This window comes from Oncorhynchus kisutch, linkage group LG15 (assembly GCF_002021735.2).
Source record: "Oncorhynchus kisutch isolate 150728-3 linkage group LG15, Okis_V2, whole genome shotgun sequence".
NCBI lineage: Eukaryota > Metazoa > Chordata > Actinopteri > Salmoniformes > Salmonidae > Oncorhynchus > Oncorhynchus kisutch.
Window position 1 is genome coordinate 56,875,217 of NC_034188.2, and position 19,796 is coordinate 56,895,012.

The window sequence follows — 19,796 nt, forward strand, 5'->3', positions numbered from 1 at the left end:
TTTTGACTGCTGTCTGACCCTGGGAGAAGAGGTCGGCCCCACTTCATTCCAGTGATACGCAACTCTGGGGTCAGCGGTCCTTCCTGTCGATGTCACATTAGCCATAGTTCATTTGATACAGAGAAACCCCTGAGGAGAGGACAAGACATAACTGTAGCAGAAAAATGCTAATACATCACCATCTGTAGTCTGTACTGGAAACACTGAACAAATACAACAGTGACGCTCTGGAGGTTAAGGTACAGTATGAAGGCCTGTGTACTGGAACGGGATGGTTACGCATATTATAATGAGCGTGGGCTGTGTGCTGGGGCGTGTGCGTGGGTGGGTGTGCGTGTGTGAAAGCTGATGTGGAGAGACAGCTGGAACAGAGGCTGTCATGTGTAAAGGCAGTCTTCAGCCTGACAGACTGACACTCTCTCTAACCAGCACAGACTTCCTGTCTGCCTGGGACGGTCTCCTCTCTACCCCCCACCAACCCTGTTTATCCTCAGTTCACCAGCACTGGGTCCTATTCATTAGGTACCAAAGGGAAGAAAACAGGATGAAACAGGGAGGGAATACCTAAACTTGTCCAATAAGAAATGCAAATTTTCATTTTGCGTAAAACAAATGCTCTCTCCTCCACTGTCACTATGCTAACTACTGCCTGTAGCACCACCATCCATCACATAGCATCACTCTCTCACCCATCATTGTGTAACTAAACATTGTTTCTCCTCAATCCCGATCATATATCATTCCACCGTCACACTTATCTACAGTACCTTTCCAGCCCTCTCTCTTTCCCTGTCTCTCTCTTTCCCTGTCTCTCTCTCTTTCACTGTCTCTCTCTCTTTCCCTGTCTCTCTCTTTCCCTGTCTCTCTCTCCTTCCCTGTCTCTCTCTCCATCCCTGTCTCTCTCTCCATGCCTGTCTCTCTCTCCATCCCTGTCTGTCTCTCCATCCCTGTCTCTCTCTCCATCCCTGTCTCTCTCTCCATCCCTGTCTCTCTCTCTTTCCCTGTCTCTCTCTCTTTCCCTGTCTCTCTCTCCATCCCTGTCTCTCTCTCTTTCCCTGTCTCTCTCTCCATCCCTGTCTCTCTCTCATCCCTGTCTCTCTCTCTTTCCCTGTCTCTCTCTCCATCCCTGTCTCTCTCTTTCCCTGTCTCTCTCCCCATTCCCTCTCATAGTTCATCCAGCAGACACTCTCTGTCATTCCACATCTACATTCATGTCAATTAGGCCATGCCGTAATTCAATCACCCTCCAACACAGTAACATGGACCATGCATGCCTTGTGTAGGCTGTGATGACAGTGTGGGCGACAGCCAGGACTGTGGACTCTGATGTAAGGTAGATTATACAGATATATAACCTCTGACACAACACAAACACATCACACGCAGCGTATGTGCACACACGCACACACACATCTGCCCTCTACACACACACACAATCTTACCCCTACCCACACTTCCAAACAGCGGTGACCCGGATGACCCACAGTGGTGGAAAAAGTACCCAATTTTCATACTTGAGTAAAAGTAAAGATACCTTAATAGAAAATGACCCAAGTAAAAGTGAAAGTCACCCAGTAAAATACTTGTCACGTTCTGACCATCGTTCGTATGTGTTTTCCTTGTTTTAGTGTTGGTCAGGACGTGAGCTGGGTGGGCATTCTATGTGTGTCTGGTTTGTCTATTTCTATGTTTGGCCTGATATGGTTCTCAATCAGAGGCAGGTGTTAGTCATTGTCTCTGATTGGGAACCATATTTAGGTAGCCTGTTTTGTGTTGGGTTTTGTGGGTGATTGTTCCTGTCTCTGTGTTAGTTTGCACCATTAGGCTGTTTTGGTTTTCATGGTACGTTTTTGTATTGTTCGTGTTTATTCGGTTATTAAACATGTATCAAAATTACCACGCTGCAGTTTGGTCCGACTCTCCTTCACCGCAAGAAAACCGTGACAATACTACATGAGTAAAAGTCTAAAAGTATTTGGTTTTAAATATACTTAAGTATCAAAAGTAAATGTAATTGCTAAAATGTATATAAGAATAAATCATTTCAAATTCCCTATATTAAACCATCAAGATGGCACCATTTTCTTGTTTTTGAAATGTACGGATAGCCAGGGGTACACTACAACACTCAGACATAATTTACGAATGAAGCATTTGTGTTTATTGAGTCCGCAAGATCAGAGGCAGTAGGGATGACCAGGGATGTTCTCTTGATAAGTGCCTGAATTGGACCACTTTCCTGTCCTGCTAGCCATGCAAAATGTAACGACTACTTTTGGGTGTCAGGGAAAATGTATGGAGTAAAAAGCACATTCTTTTCTTTAGAAAAGTAGTGAAGTAAAAGTAAAGGTTGTCAAATATAAATAGAAAAGCAAAGTACAGATACCACAAAAAACTCCTGAAGTAGAACTTTAAATTATTTTTACTTAACTACTTTACACCTCTGATGATCCGGATGGGTCTGGGGGTCAGAACACACAGGGCATCTGTTATTGTGGTCAGATAGTTGATGTACCTCGGCATGGCAACAGACATAATTAGCTTTAAACAGGCTACGACACTAACACTCAATCAGTCCTTCCTGTGGCCCTAATGCAATTAGGAAGAAGAAGCCACAGGCCGAGGGGCTTCTGAGAAGACCACTGCTGAGAAGGTCCAAGGCCCAAACTCAATTAGACTGAACCACAGGCTGGTCAGAGAGTAAGTCAGTTAATATAATGAGAGGGGTGCCCTGCCCTGGTCTCTGACTGCCTGTCACTCATACTGCTCTGCTCTGCTGATCTTTGGGATTCCGCAGCATATAAAGTACATGAATAGGGTGCATCACCATGACAACAGGTGTGGTGGTGGGACTCTCTGGAAGTAGTTCCACAAACCCACTAATAGAACACCATATTAGTACTGAACACGCCTAACAGTCATGGGAATATCTTTAAAGTTGTCACGGTATTTATTATTTATGGCCGTGGAGACACATTTCAAGCGCAAACAGCTAGTGTGAGGGAGGGCGCAAAAAAACAAACAAATATTAAATGCATTAAGTCATAACGCTAAAAGGCATTAAATGTGCCTTATCACTATTTGTCTTGTTTCTGCAGAGGCAGCATTTTTCTCTCCAGAAGATTAGTAACATTTACAGCTCCTTCCTGAATCCCATTGTAATGTATGGCACAGTAAACAATGTCTTGCTATTCTGCGCGAACGTTGCAAAAATAAATGTACACATACATGTTATTCAATCATTGCACCCACACTGCTAGCACGTGTCTGCGTGGCCAGTCTCTAAAATAAAATATTTTTTACACTTTAGGGGCTGCAAGTCCTGCCTCTCCATTCTCCTCATTGGTTTTTAGGGGGAGCATATACCCAAATCAAATCAAATTTTATTTGTCACATACACATGGTTAGCAGATGTTAATGCGAGTGTAGCGAAATGCTTGTGCTTCTAGTTCTGACAATGCAGTAATAACCAACAAGTAATCTAGCTAACAATTCCAAAACTACTACCTTATAGACACAAGTGTAAGGGGATAAAGAATATGTACATAAAGATATATGAATGAGTGATGGTACAGAGCGGCATAGGCAAGATACAGTAGATGGTATTGAGTGCAGTATATACATATGAGATGAGTATGTAAACAAAGTGGCATAGTTAAACTGGCTAGTGATACATGTATTACATAAGGATGCAGTAGATGATATAGAGTACAGTATATACATATACATATGAGATGAATAATGTAGGGTATGTAAACATTATATTAGGTAGCATTGTTTAAAGTGGCTAGTGATATATTTTACATCAAGTCCCATCAATTCCCACGGGGGGATTGAAAGATGAACTCAGGTCCACACTCCAGTCGGTTGCGGTAATGCACCTAAAGTTGTTAGCCAACCGGCATATTAAGTCCAAAATAATTATAACAATAAGAAGCCTGAAGGAAGGAGGAGAGATGACTAGACACGAATTCGGTTGACCGTTTTATCTGTGGATTAATTGTCAGAGTAGAGGACCTTGTGCAATTTCAGGTAAAATAACAACCCAATGTTTATATCCCAGGACAAATGAGCTAGCAACAGCAAGCTAACTAGCTAAATTGCCATAAATGTTTCATGCTTTTTGACCAGTTCCCAAATTAATATAATTGGTTCAGAGTTTGTTTTGATATTTCAACCTGCGTGTCGTGATCGCATCTGGTGTGGGTGGACAAAATCAACGTGTGCAGTCTGGTCAGCATGTAAGGCTACAGGTCAAAATAACCGTCTGCATGTGTATGTGGATGGTGTCGAGCTTCAGTGTATGTGTGTGTGTATGTGGATGGTGTCGAGCTTCAGTGTGTGTGTGTGTGTATGTGGATGGTGTCGAGCTTCAGTGTGTGTGTGTGTGTGTGTGTGTGTGTGTGTGTGTGTGTGTGTGTGTGTGTGTGTGTGTGTGTGTGTGTGTGTGTGTGTGCGCGCGCGTGGGGGCTTCTGCTCTCTGTTTTCATTATTTATACACATCATCGAAGAAGGGGTCGAGTGAGTGTGCCAACTGCCAAGGCCGAGTTGGAATTTCCATAAAGATTCCATAGCAGTGACTTTCCAGTTCTCTAACATACACTCACCCAGACCAGTACTACCAAGCATACATACTGCTAACTAGGAGAGAGCAAATTGACTTCCTATTTCGGTCATTACTATTTAGTGCCAATTTATCAAAGCATCTATCAGAATGCATTTACAGTAAAGATACAGCAGCAGTGTCTAAGGAGTGTCATGTGTTTACAGTAAGGATGCAGCAGTGTCTAAGGAGTGTCATGTGTTTACAGTAAAGATACAGCAGCAGTGTCTAAGGAGTGTCATGTGTTTACAGTAAGGATGCAGCAGTGTCTAAGGAGTGTCATGTGTTTACAGTAAGGATACAGCAGCAGTGTCTAAGGAGTGTCATGTGTTTACAGTAAGGATACAGCAGCAGTGTCTAAGGAGTGTCATGTGTTTACAGTAAGGATACAGCAGCAGTGTCTAAGGAGTGTCATGTGTTTACAGTAAGGATACAGCAGCAGTGTCTAAGGAGTGTCATGTGTTTACAGTAAGGATACAGCAGCAGTGTCTAAGGAGTGTCATGTGTTTACAGTAAGGATGCAGCAGTGTCTAAGGAGTGTCATGTGTTTACAGTAAAGATACAGCAGCAGTGTCTAAGGAGTGTCATGTGTTTACAGTAAGGATGCAGCAGTGTCTAAGGAGTGTCATGTGTTTACAGTAAAGATACAGCAGCAGTGTCTAAGGAGTGTCATGTGTTTACAGTAAAGATACAGCAGCAGTGTCTAAGGAGTGTCATGTGTTTACAGTAAGGATACAGCAGCAGTGTCTAAGGAGTGTCATGTGTTTACAGTAAGGATGCAGCAGTGTCTAAGGAGTGTCATGTGTTTACAGTAAATATACAGCAGCGTCTAAGGAGTGTAATGTGTTTACAGTAAAGATAGAGCAGCAGTATCTAAGGAGTGTCATGTGTTTACAGTAAAGATAGAGCAGCAGTGTCTAAGGAGTGTCATGTGTTTACAGTAAGGATGCAGCAGTGTCTAAGGAGTGTCATGTGTTTACAGTAAAGATACAGCAGCAGTGTCTAAGGAGTGTCATGTGTTTACAGTAAAGATACAGCAGCAGTGTCTAAGGAGTGTCATGTGTTTACAGTAAAGATAGAGCAGCAGTATCTAAGGAGTGTCATGTGTTTACAGTAAAGATAGAGCAGCAGTGTCTAAGGAGTGTCATGTGTTTACAGTAAAGATAGAGCAGCAGTATCTAAGGAGTGTCATGTGTTTACAGTAAGGATACAGCAGCAGTGTCTAAGGAGTGTCATGTGTTTACAGTAAGGATACAGCAGCAGTGTCTAAGGAGTGTCATGTGTTTACAGTAAAGATACAGCAGCAGTGTCTAAGGAGTGTCATGTGTTTACAGTAAGGATGCAGCAGTGTCTAAGGAGTGTCATGTGTTTACAGTAAAGATACAGCAGCAGTATCTAAGGAGTGTCATGTGTTTACAGTAAAGATACAGCAGCAGTGTCTAAGGAGTGTCATGTGTTTACAGTAAGGATACAGCAGCAGTGTCTAAGGAGTGTCATGTGTTTACAGTAAAGATACAGCAGCAGTGTCTAAGGAGTGTCATGTGTTTACAGTAAAGATACAGCAGCAGTGTCTAAGGAGTGTCATGTGTTTACAGTAAAGATAGAGCAGCAGTATCTAAGGAGTGTCATGTGTTTACAGTAAGGATACAGCAGCAGTGTCTAAGGAGTGTCATGTGTTTACAGTAAAGATACAGCAGCAGTGTCTAAGGAGTGTCATGTGTTTACAGTAAAGATACAGCAGCAGTATCTAAGGAGTGTCATGTGTTTACAGTAAGGATACAGCAGCAGTGTCTAAGGAGTGTCATGTGTTTACAGTAAGGATACAGCAGCAGTGTCTAAGGAGTGTCATGTGTTTACAGTAAGGATACAGCAGCAGTGTCTAAGGAGTGTCATGTGTTTACAGTAAGGATACAGCAGCAGTGTCTAAGGAGTGTCATGTGTTTACAGTAAAGATACAGCAGCAGTGTCTAAGGAGTGTCATGTGTTTACAGTAAGGATACAGCAGCAGTGTCTAAGGAGTGTCATGTGTTTACAGTAAAGATACAGCAGCAGTGTCTAAGGAGTGTCATGTGTTTACAGTAAGGATACAGCAGCAGTGTCTAAGGAGTGTCATGTGTTTACAGTAAAGATACAGCAGCAGTGTCTAAGGAGTGTCATGTGTTTACAGTAAGGATACAGCAGCAGTGTCTAAGGAGTGTCATGTGTTTACAGTAAAGATACAGCAGCAGTGTCTAAGGAGTGTCATGTGTTTACAGTAAGGATGCAGCAGTGTCTAAGGAGTGTCATGTGTTTACAGTAAAGATAGAGCAGCAGTATCTAAGGAGTGTCATGTGTTTACAGTAAAGATACAGCAGCAGTGTCTAAGGAGTGTCATGTGTTTACAGTAAGGATACAGCAGCAGTGTCTAAGGAGTGTCATGTGTTTACAGTAAGGATACAGCAGCAGTGTCTAAGGAGTGTCATGTGTTTACAGTAAGGATACAGCAGCAGTGTCTAAGGAGTGTCATGTGTTTACAGTAAAGATACAGCAGCAGTGTCTAAGGAGTGTCATGTGTTTACAGTAAAGATACAGCAGCAGTATCTAAGGAGTGTCATGTGTTTACAGTAAAGATACAGCAGCAGTGTCTAAGGAGTGTCATGTGTTTACAGTAAGGATACAGCAGCAGTGTCTAAGGAGTGTCATGTGTTTACAGTAAAGATACAGCAGCAGTGTCTAAGGAGTGTCATGTGTTTACAGTAAGGATACAGCAGCAGTGTCTAAGGAGTGTCATGTGTTTACAGTAAAGATACAGCAGCAGTGTCTAAGGAGTGTCATGTGTTTACAGTAAGGATGCAGCAGTGTCTAAGGAGTGTCATGTGTTTACAGTAAAGATAGAGCAGCAGTATCTAAGGAGTGTCATGTGTTTACAGTAAAGATACAGCAGCAGTGTCTAAGGAGTGTCATGTGTTTACAGTAAGGATACAGCAGCAGTGTCTAAGGAGTGTCATGTGTTTACAGTAAAGATACAGCAGCAGTGTCTAAGGAGTGTCATGTGTTTACAGTAAAGATACAGCAGCAGTGTCTAAGGAGTGTCATGTGTTTACAGTAAGGATGCAGCAGTGTCTAAGGAGTGTCATGTGTTTACAGTAAAGATACAGCAGCAGTGTCTATTTCATTTTCTGGCAACAAATCAACCTGCCTTCCCAAACTGCATCTCTGCCAAGTGATCTCAAAATGATGACTAATCAAGGACATCAATATCAAACAGGACAGGAGCAACTTGAGACCAACAATGATCCAGTATTGTCTCTGTCTTTCGGATATGATCACTGAGAGAGACACGTGGACATGTCCCAAATGCCACCCTATTCCCTGTGTAGCGCACTACTTTTGACCAGGTCCCAAATAGTGCACTACATAGGGCAATGGTTCTCAATCCTGGTCCCAGGGACCCAATGGGGTGCACATTTTTGTTTTTGTCCTAGCACTACACAGCTGATTCAAATCATCAACTCATCAAAAGGCTTTGATGATTTGAATCAGCTGTGTCGTGCTAGGACAAATACAAAAATGTGCACCCAATTGGGTCCCCGGGACCAGGATTGAGAACCACTGACATAGTGAATAGGGTGGTGATTTGGGATACAACCACAATGAGACCTAGGGAGCATTGAGGCTTGGGAATAACAAGCTAAAGGGGAGCGGTATATTACGGTCATATGTTTGCGATGTGAAGGGAAGACGTTCTATGACACAGAGCCATATGGTGCAAGTAGAACCCATGTCACCTTTTCTCATCTCATAGACCTGCTACAAAATCAGAACATTTTGACTTGTCATCTGTGTGGGTGGAGTAAATCCTACCACAAGATTGTCTGATGTCCCTCCCTCTTCCCAGTGTTAGGGGGGGGGGGGGGGGGGCAGGTAGCCTAGTGGTTAGAGCGGAACAGTAACTGAAAGGTTGCTAGATTGAATCCCCGAGCTGACAAGGTAAAAATCTTTCGTTCTACCCCTGAACAAAGCAGTTAATCCCATTGTTCCTAGGCCGTCATTGTAAATAAGAATTTGTTCTTAACTGACTTGACTAGTTAAATAAAGATAAATGTAATGTCCCTCCCAAACACACAGCTGTGCCCTCATAGCTTACTCATACTCCTCTTTCCTCTGTCCCTCCCTCCTTTCTTCACAAACACAGGCTAAGCTCTTAGCCAAGGGCCTCTGAGTGGAGATGAGATACACACGCCTGTGTGTGTGCTCCAAGACATGGAGATTAACAACAGAAACACCTAAATCCCCCTGCGCCCTTGGAGGCGGGCAGAGAGAGAGAGCGGGCAGAGAGAGAGAGCGGGCAGAGAGAGAAAGAGTGTGAGAGAGAGAGAGAGAGAGAGAGAGAGAGCGGGCGGGCGGGCAGAGAGAGAGAGAGAGAGCGGGAGAGAGCGGGCGGGCGGGCAGAGAGAGAGAGAGCGAGCGGGCAGAGAGAGAGAGAGAGCGAGCGGGCAGAGAGAGAGCGGGCATGGCTGCAGTGGGCGGTCCAGCTGGTCCAGGGTGTTCGTAGGGGCTCCCTAAACAGCAGGACTAATGTTAAAACACAGCAGCCATGTGAAGACCTCTCACATGCTCTTATCTGCCCAGGCTAGACCCAGGCTAGACCCAGGCCACAGGCTCTCTAATCCACAAGGAGTCATTCAGACAAGAGCAAGTGTGCAGACAGCACTCACATCTCACAATTCTGAAACACACACCTCAAGAAATAACGTGTGAAAAGCATTTCCCTTTTCTCAACATAAGAGAAGTGTTGCATTGCCAATCACTCAAACAAAAAGACAAAAACAGTCCCACTTTTCTCCTGTGTCTGCTTAACTTGGCTTTTGCTGCTACTTCTTCTTCTTCTACTTCTGTGGTGGTAAGATTACTAATTCATCCTTTTCTGCTATGAAAACATCCCTTAACATTTAATGTCGCACATGCGGCACATAAACAAATATTAGGTATTTTGGAATATCAATTGAGACTCTAATCGGCTCCATATGGGCGCGGGGGCTAATAGAGCTGCTAAGACTATGAGCTCCTGGAATAAGCTAGTAGACGCCCCCGTCAGTTTTGACAGCTGCTGAAATGGCTATGGCCAATAATAACCGAGGCTAATGCTATCGCTAACTACAGACACGCTAGAGCTAGGCTACTGACCTGTGTTCACAGCTACTGCAACACATCAGCCTATCCTACTGTAACCCCCCCCCCTAATCCCCCCAGCCACAAACACTCACCTTAGCTCGATGGCCTCCCCCATCTCAGCGCTCAAACTCATCTCAGACTAGTGAAAGCAGAAGAAGAGGCAGAGAGCAGTAGAAGAAGAAGTGGAGAGATGATGATGATGGGCGTTCAAAAATGCGAAAAAGAGAACGCCCTGAGACTCGCAGTGGCAGCAGCAGCGGAGGAGAATTCAACTAACACAACATGCGATGAAAATCTGCTTGGGGATCAGAGAGAGAGAGAGAGAGAGAGAGAGAGAGAGAGAGAGAGAACCACACCTCTTCTTAAGAGATTAACTTGGAGAGAAGGCAACCGACACATTCACACAGACCCCTGTCGCTGTGTGTGTGTAATGTGTACGTGTGTCTCTAACACACACACACACTCCTGTCTGAATTGCCTGTGAGAGGGACGGTTCATTTTCAGCCTTTCCAAAACCTGTCCGAGAGGATGGGAGGATGAAGAGGACAGACAGGGGGACACAGAGAGGATGAGAATGAGAGAGGATGAGAGAGGAAAGAGTGAGAGGGGGAGGAGCGGAGCGGAGCGTAGAGGTGATTAGGCTAGCGGTGACACAGTTTCATCCGTCCATCTGTGATGGCCAGTGAGGCTGAAGGCTGTAGGCAGGGGTCTGGGATGGGGGGGACTTTTCTGTGCCTGCAGCCTGCCTGGTCACACGTTCACCTCTGCCTGGGAGCCATTCATTCACTAAGCACTATACTGCTCCAAAGACAAGGAAGCAACTCTCTCTCTCTCTCTCTCAGCTGGAGAAAAGAGAGATGAAGGGAGAGAAAGAGGGAGCGAGAGATAGCTAGACCTGTAAAAATAGACAGTGCATGAGAGGAGGACAAAGAAAGAGAGATTGCTTCACAAAATGGGAGACAGCCAGAAAGAAGTGTGTCCATCTGTGTTGTGTCATACAGAGAGATTAGCTTGATAATTCACTGTGGGCAAAGCGTACAGCGGTGGGCTGAGCTCTCCCATAAGCCTATTAATGGTATAGTTATCGAACACGATGACCTCACAGGCTGGATGGGAACACATACTGCTCAGATTCCTCCTTACGTAACAAAAATGGCTTCCAAAGAATTCAATCAACCAGTGTTTTAACATCACCATCACACCCTAATCATTCCCATGGTAACACTAGCTCTGCTGTTCACCACTCACCAGAGCCCTGTTCTTGCTGTTGATTACACATAGAATTAGAATATAGTCATTATTTTTCTATGGAGCTAAATGGAGTGCACACCTAAACGAAACTATGAGTAATCTTCCCCTGTGGATTGCATTTAAATTAGGAATTAGAATACAGGATATTTATGGTTTTCCAACTGTGTTGTTGTTCTGTTTTCCCATGGGATCATGGAGAAGAGAAGAGCAGGCAACTGGCGGCACGCGGGCCAAACGGCCTGTGAGTGATAATTTACAAAAAACATTATATTATAAAAAATAAAAAAAGAGACATATCTGATCGTGTCTCAATGTAATCAAGGTATATAATGATTCTTATTTTCAAAGAAATCTATTTTTGGGCTTAGCTGTGGTCAATTTGCAGTCTAAAAAATATTATAATTATGTTCCGACCCCCCGACCATCCACGTCGACAAAAATGGTCTTGCGGCTGAATCTAGTTGTCTACCCCTGGAGTAAAGGTTTTACCCCAACAGAAATAGCCATGCAGCCTGGTGTGGTGTGGTGTGATGTGGTGTGATGTGATGTGGTGTGGGGTGGTGTGGTGTGGTGTGGGGTGGGGTGGTGTGGTGTGGGGTGGTGTGGTATGGGGTGGTATGGTATGGTATGGGGTGGTGTGGTGTGGTGTGGGGTGGTATGGTATGGGGTGGTATGGTATGGTGTGGTGTGGGGTGGGGTGGTGTGGTATGGGGTGGTATGGTATGGGGTGGTGTGGTATGGTATGGTGTGGGATGGGGTGGTGTGGTATGGGGTGGTATGGTATGGGGTGGTATGGTATGGTATGGTGTGGGGTGGTGTGGTGTGGTGGTGTGGTATGGGGTGGTATGGTATGGGGTGGTATGGTATGGTGTGGGATGGGGTGGTGTGGTATGGGGTGGTATGGTATGGTATGGTATGGTATGGTATGGTGTGGGGTGGTGTGGTGGTGTGGTATGGGGTGGTATGGTATGGGGTGGTATGGTATGGTGTGGGATGGGGTGGTGTGGTATGGGGTGGTATGGTATGGTATGGTATGGTATGGGGTGGTGTGGTGTGGTGTGGTGGTGTGGTATGGGGTGGTATGGTATGGGGTGGTGTGGGGTGGTGTGGTATGGTATGGTATGGGGTGGTGTGGTATGGTATGGGGTGGTATGGTATGGGGTGGTGTGGTGTGGGGTGGTGTCCTGAGCCCTAGGCACTGTTAACATTGATTGCTCTGTGTTGTTAATTGAATTTCTCATGACCCAAATGAGGGCCCACCAGTAGAGCTAGCTTGGTGTGTGTGTGTGTGTGTGTACATGTTTTCCTACATTATCAAGACCACAATGTCCTGACAAGCCACCAGAACGTCCTGACAAGGTAGGAATACAATACTAATTTGAAAGGTTTAGGGTTTGGGTTTAAGGTTAGGGTTAGGTTTGAGTTAGGTTTAGCGTTAGAGGTCAGATTAGGGTTAAGGTTCGGTTAAGGGTTATGGAAAATAGGATTTTGAATGGAAACACATTTTTACTCCCCCAAAATTCACAAAAACAAAGCTGTGTGTGTGTGTGTGTGTGTGTGTACTCTGATGTTTCACTTTTGAGTGGCCTCAATGCTACGTGTTTATGTGTGGTGGCGCAACTTGTAAACTCTAATGTTTAACTGATGTTTAACTATGCTCGAGTAAGCACAGGACCTGCGGTGGTAGACATATTCTTCATTTCCATGAACAGACACACGCGCGCAAGCGCTCGCATGCGAACACACACTCACGAACAGTTGAAACAATTCCGATCAAATAGCCCACCTGTACAACACTGGAGGCTGCTAAAGGGAGGACGGCTCATAATAATGTCTGTTTGATGATTTGATACAATTCCACAGAGTCCGCTCCATCCATTATCATGATCCCGTCCTCCCCAATTAAGGTGCCACCAACCCCCTGTGCTGTACAAACGCTCTAAACTAAATCATTTGTGCTTGTGAAAAAAACATGACAGACTCACATACAAACCCACAATACACATCCCACTCTGCACAAACTTGTTGAATCAACGTTGTTTTAACATAATTTGTCAAAAGTAGTGACGTGGAATCTACATGGAACTGTTGTTTTGAGGGTGTCATTTTAACCACAGGATTATGTTATGGTAACCAATTGGTAACCAATTTTTAACATAGTCCAACCTTTCATAAAATATGTTGAATTTGTACCTTTGAAACAATGTCAGATCTCCAACATTATATCCACTGTAAAAACAAATAATAAATAAGCTGGACAGCACCTCCTACTGGAGAATTGATTTATGTACAGCTCTCTATTTGATCTCCCATGCAGGGTTTTAACCAAGTCCAGTCCTACTTAACTTCCATATTTGTCACTGACTAATAGCAATGCGCTATTGTGAGAATGATAAGCAAAAGATGTCTTACTACAACTAGATTCACTGTTGCTATCAAATGCATTCCAACGGGTAGATTTAACAGAGCAAATGCATTCCAACGGGTAGATTTAACAGAGCAAATGCATTCCAACGGGTAGATTTAACAGAGCAAATGCATTCCAACGGGTAGATTTAACAGAGCAAATGCATTCCAACGGGTAGATTTAACAGAGCAAATTAAACGGAACCATCTTTTCTACGTCATGTATCAGCAAATCCAACATCGGCCTAAATATTGATGAGTCATCAACAGCTATTGTTTCAATTTAACCCAGGGTTCAACTAAAAATAGACAAAACAGGCCTAGGGTTTCAAGATTTGACTGATTTCAGATGTAATCTTCAATTGTTAATTAATATGTTGGATTCATGTCTCCATCTCAACCAAAAATCTAAGTTAAAGAATAGGTCAAAATCAAATCAAACTTTAAATGCACTTCGATTTTTGGTTGAGATGGAGACATGAATCCAACATATCCATTTTTAATTTGTAGACATGGAATTAAAGCCAGACTCAGTGACACAAAATAGACATCTCCTCCTCAGTGCTCATCTCTCCATTCTCAAACTCTGGCAGTTATTTTCATTGTATGTACATAGTTGTCATGTACTCTCTCCTATTGGCATCTCTTTTCCTCTCTTTCCATTTTTCTATCCATGTCAGCGATTCCTCATCTCTTATCACAACTCTCCCACTCCTTGTATCATCCTCTTCTTCCTACTCTCGTTCCAAATTTTAGACAAACGGTGGTTGTTATTTTATACACAGTCTATGACAACAATATAGCCCTGTGTTTTCTTTTTGTATTCATCTTTATTGCACACGATTCTTCCAATATTATGGCAAGCCCAAACAGACAGACTATTTCCATGGGTTTGGGATGGAAATTAGAAACCTGCACCAACTGTTCCTGGATGATGTCATTTCCTGAAACATACCACAAGCCGCAGGCATTTCCCAAACCTCAACAGCAAGTGTGTGTGGACACAAAGTACATCCATACTCAAATGCACTCTACTGTTAGGAGTATACGAACAGAGTACACTAAAGATACACTGGGCCAGTTTGAAAGTAACTATGTACGCAGTTGACTTGTGTTGCTGTGCTACTATGATTCAAACATTATGTGCATGGATGAGCTCCAGTGTAAGTGTGCTTTCAACCAGGCTCATGTCAAGTGTGTGTATCAATTGTCTGGGAATGGTTTGATCCGAAATTCCTGTTTGCCACACTGTATGAGATACAGCTCAACTTTCCTAACGATTGTCCCAAATCAGATACCAATCAGCTAAGCCCACAGAAGCAAATAACTTGTGACTCTCCTCCTGTCCAATCATCTTCTGAGCTTCAGGACACAGCCCCACTGTCCGGTCCAGTGCTGGCCAGAGCCAAGTCCAGACACTCATCTGAAAAGCACTGGGATCGATGTGTGGCTCTGTTCAATGCCTATCCCTCTCTCTCCCTCTCTCTCCCTCTCTCACCCTTTACAACCAAAAGCCTGCTCTGTTCCCCACTACAAAGACACATTGTCACCAATCTGGTAAAAGAACTATGGAGGATAGAGAAATGTGTGAGTATGTGTGTGTACCTCCTTGCGGCATCCCAAAACATTCAGAATGCAGCCTATTTAACGGCACCAACCAACCATGAAGGAAATGCTTCAGCCTTTCTTTTTTTATAGTCTGGTAAATAAACTGTGGCTCTCGACTGTAAATTGCCTGAGAGAGAGAGGATCGATGGCTTTCCTCTCTCCAGGGTGTGTGTGTGTGTGCATGTATGTGTGTGTAGAGGGAGCAGGCAGACTGAATTGGGTCACATGTCTGGTGGGCTAACAAAGGGGCAGCAGTGAGCCTGAGACCTGATATGCAACACCAGTGCTCTGCGCACACACACACACACACACACACACACACACATACGCACACACACACACGCACGCACGCCTGCACGCGCACACACACACACACGCACACACACACACACACACACACACACACACACACACACACACACACACACACACGCACGCCTGCACGCGCACACACACACACACACACACGCACACGCACGCACACACACACACGCACACACACGCACGCACGCCTGCATGTGCACACACACACGCACACACACGCGCACACACACACAATAGCTATTACACGTGGGCCACTCAACCTCTAATTGTGTCCACAAGACAGGTCATTGCAGACGGCTGTAACACTGACCATGGTACAGTTTTCAGAGTAATAGCCATGGAGGGGAGCCCTCAGCCTACGTTGAGTTCTCTGTCAGGCCTGTTTTCAGCACCTGAGGACTGGAGTGGTAGGCTACCCTCTAGTAACAGAGTACTGCCCTATCTGTCGCCTCTTTCAGTCCCTCTCAAAACATGTCTCCTGTACACCTTGCCACTCGATTATCTGTAGCCTCCCTCCTTCCTGCCCTCGTTCTCCTGTGTTTTTCCTAGTCGTGCAGTGTGTGATTCTCTCTCTCTCTCTCTCTCTCTCTCTCTCTCTCTCTCTCGTCTCCTAATTCCTTCAGCCTTCTGGAACTTTACTCCTCTGTGATGAAGTTGGTGCTGCTTACACGTGAGATGAGACGAGAGGGAAAGAAACAGAACGCAAGCACAACCTTGTGCTGAAGAGGAAAGGTGGCAGTGTTTACAGCATCAAGACCTATTCCTGAGCAGGATCAGAGCAGAGAGAGAGGAATGAGAGAAACAGAAACAGGGACTTCCTGAGCAGGATCAGAGCAGAGAGAGAGGAATGAGAGAAACAGAAACAGGGACTTCCTGAGCAGGATCAGAGCAGAGAGAGAGGAATGAGAGAAACAGAAACAGGGACTTCCTGAGCAGGATCAGAGCAGAGAGAGAGGAATGAGAGAAACAGAAACAGGGACTTCCTGAGCAGGATCAGAGCAGAGAGAGAGGAATGAGAGAAACAGAAACAGGGACTTCCTGAGCAGGATCAGAGCAGAGAGAGAGGAATGAGAGAAACAGTAATAGGATGCTGAAAACCCTTTCCCTCCCACATACAGCGAAACACACATTTGCAAACGTTTCTAAAAACCTTTTTTTTTGTCATTATGAGGTATTGTGTGTAGCAGTTATTCCCAAACTGGGGTAGGGGCAATGCCGTCGGGGGTACGCCTCGTTTCACTGCCAAAAATACAATTAAACCATCTAGTGCTCAGCAAAATAACAACACAATGTCAAATACAGGTAGCCTAGTCAAATAATTAACATCCTATCACATTAACCGTTACTCTAGCGGGAAACCTTCACTCTTGCACAGACATTTAGAAACTAAACGTGACAATTTGAAAAATAAGCCACGGGAGTTTTTTGAGTGCGAACAAAGACGACTTTCGAGTAGTAAGACATGTATAAAAGCAACCGATAACATTAATAAGAAGGGGCTAGAAGAGTATTATATGGTGAGCTACTGAGTGGCTAGGACAGGGAAGCCCCATAATATTGTGGAGGACTTCATTCTTCCTGCTGCCGTGGATATGGCTGGGACAATGTCTTCATCAAACAACACTGTTTCACAACATAGCAGTGACACGGCAGGAGAGGTTTTGAAACAATACCTGCTTTCCATACAAGCCAGTGAATTCTATGCGTTACAGCTGGATGAGTCAACAGACGTGGCGGGTCTGGACCAGCTCCTGGTATATGTCTGTTACAGCTGGATGAGTCAACAGACGTGGTGGGCCTGGCACAGCTCCTGGTATATGTCTGTTACATTTATGGGGGGTCAATTAAGGAAGACTTCCTCTTCTGGAAACCACTGGAAACCAGGACAACAGGAGAGGATATTTTTAAAGTACTGGACAGCTTTGTGACATCAAATGGACTTGGTGGTCAAGATGTGTTGGTATCTGTACTGATGGTGCAAAAGCCATGAAAGGGAGACATAGTGGAGTGGTAACGCGCGTGCAAGCAGTTGCTCCCGTGCAAGCAGTTGCTCCCGACACCACATGGGGACACTGCAGCATCCAGCTGCCAAGGGAACCTCTCTTTCATATCGTCTGAGATCCCCAAGGATTGGAAAGCTGCCGCAGTCATCCCCCTCTTCAAAGGGGGAGACACCCTGGACCCAAACTGTTACAGACCTATATCCATCCTGCCCTGCCTATCTAAGGTCTTCGAAAGCCAAGTCAACAAACAGGTCACTGACCATCTCGAATCCCACCGCACCTTCTCCGCTGTGCAATCTGGTTTCCGAGCCGGTCATGGGTGCACCTCAGCCACACTCAAGGTACTCAACGATATCATAACCGCCATCGATAAAAGACAGTACTGCGCAGCCGTCTTCATCGACCTTGCCAAGGCTTTCGACTCTGTCAATCACCATATTCTTATCGGCAGACTCAGGAGCCTCGGTTTTTCGGATGACTGCCTTGCCTGGTTCACCAATTACTTTGCAGACAGAGTTCAGTGCGTCAAATCGGAGGGCATGCTGTCTGGTCCTCTGGCAGTCTCTATGGGGGTGCCACAGGGTTCAATTCTCGGGCCGACTCTTTTCTCTGTGTATATCAATGATGTTGCTCTTGCTGCGGGCGATTCCCTGATCCACCTCTACGCAGACGACACCATTCTATATACTTTCGGCCCGTCTTTGGACACTGTGCTATCTAACCTCCAAACAAGCTTCAATGCCATACAACACTCCTTCCGTGGCCTCCAACTGCTCTTAAACATACATAGTCTATTGGTAAATAGCCCACCCTTTTTCACCTACCTCATCCCCATACTGTTTTTATTTATTTACTTTTCTGCTCTTTTGCACACCAATATCTCTACCTGTACATGACCATCTGATCATTCATCACTCCAGTGTTAATCTGCAAAATTGTAATTATTTGCCTACCTCCTCATGCCTTTTGCACACATTGTATATAGACTCCCCCTTTGGTTTCTACTTTGGTTTCTACTGTGTTATTGACTTGTTAATTGTTTACTCCATGTGTAACTCTTTGTTGTCTGCTCACACTGCTATGCTTTATCTTGGCCAGGTCGCAGTTGCAAATGAGAACTTGTTCTCAACTAGCCTACCTGGTTAAATAAAGGTGAAATAAAAAAAATTAAAAAATGCCTGATGGCTTGAAAGACATTTTGGACACTACAGTGAAAATGTTTAACTTTGTTAAAGCAAGGCCCCTGAACTCTCAAGCATTTTCTGCACAATGCAATGATATGGGCAGCGACCATTTAACACTTTTACAACATCCAGAAGTGCGCTGCTTATCAAGGGGCAAAGCATTGACATGTTTTTTTGAATTGAGAGACGAGCTTAAAGTTTTCTTTACTGACCATAATTTTCACTTGTCTGACCGCTTGCATGATGAAGGGTTTCTCACATGACTGGCCTATCTGGGTGATGTGGGACAAAGCTGAGGCTATGATGAAGAATTTGGCGCTCCTTTCTTTTCCCCCTAAAGGACAACACACAGGTCTTTCCATCATTCTATGATTGTTTTGTGTGCAAATGAACTCAAGCTTACGGACAATGTCAAATGTGACATAGCGAAGCACCTGAGTGACCTGGGTGCGCAATTATGCAGGTACTTTCCCGAAACGGACGACACAAACAACTGGATTTGTTATCCCTTTCATGCCCTGCCTCCAGTCCACTTACCCATATCTCAACAAGAGAGCCTCATCGAAATTGCAACAAGTGGTTCTGTGAAAATTGAATTTAATCAGAAGTCACTGCCATATTTCTGGATAGGGCTGCGTTCAGAGTTTCTTGCCTTGGCAAGTCGCGCTGTTAAGACACTGATGCCCTTTGCAACCACGTACCTATGTGAGAATGGATTCTCGGCCCTCACTAGCATGAAAACTAAATACAGACACAGACTGTGTGGAAAAGGATTTAAGACTGAGACTCTCTCCAATACAACATTGCAGAGTTATGTGCATCCTTTCAAGCACACCCTTCTCATTAACCTGTGCTGAGTTATTCACCATTTTTGTATAAACAAATAAGGTTTTATATGTAAGATGGTTAAATAAAGAGCAAAATTGTTGATTATTATTATATTATTATTTGTGTCCTGTTCCTATAAGAGCTCTTTGTCACTTCCCACGAGCCAGGTTGTGACAAAACTCAAACTCATTCTTATGTTTAATAAATGTATCGGATAGTGTGTGTGTGTGGCAGGCTTACAATGTTGGCAAAAAGCAACATTTGAGAGTGTGCTGACCCTGATGCTGGAGAGAGTACACAGCTGGAGGTTGAATATATGGAGGGGTACGGGACTATAAAAAGTTTGGGGACCACTGGTGTGTAGATTGATGAGAGTAAGGCTGTAATGTAACAAAATTTGTAAAAATTGAAGGGTTCTGAATACTTTCCGAAGGC

At 44.4% G+C, this 19,796-nt stretch overlaps 1 protein-coding gene across 2 annotated transcripts in view; it reads right to left on the reverse strand.

The window, feature by feature from the left end:
• The window catches only part of LOC109905533 (numb-like protein), a 60,676-nt gene that overhangs the window by 23,746 nt on the left and 17,134 nt on the right, over positions 1–19,796 (reverse strand). Inside the window, exon 1 of one of the 2 annotated variants that reach the window (XM_020502957.2) lies at positions 9,850–10,181. The exons of the other annotated variant lie outside the window; for it this stretch is intronic. Within the exon in view, the coding sequence (XP_020358546.1) occupies positions 9,850–9,890 (41 nt within the window). The 5' untranslated portion in view covers positions 9,891–10,181. Of the gene's footprint in view, positions 1–9,849; positions 10,182–19,796 lie in introns of those variants that run through there. 2 annotated transcript variants of the gene reach the window in all.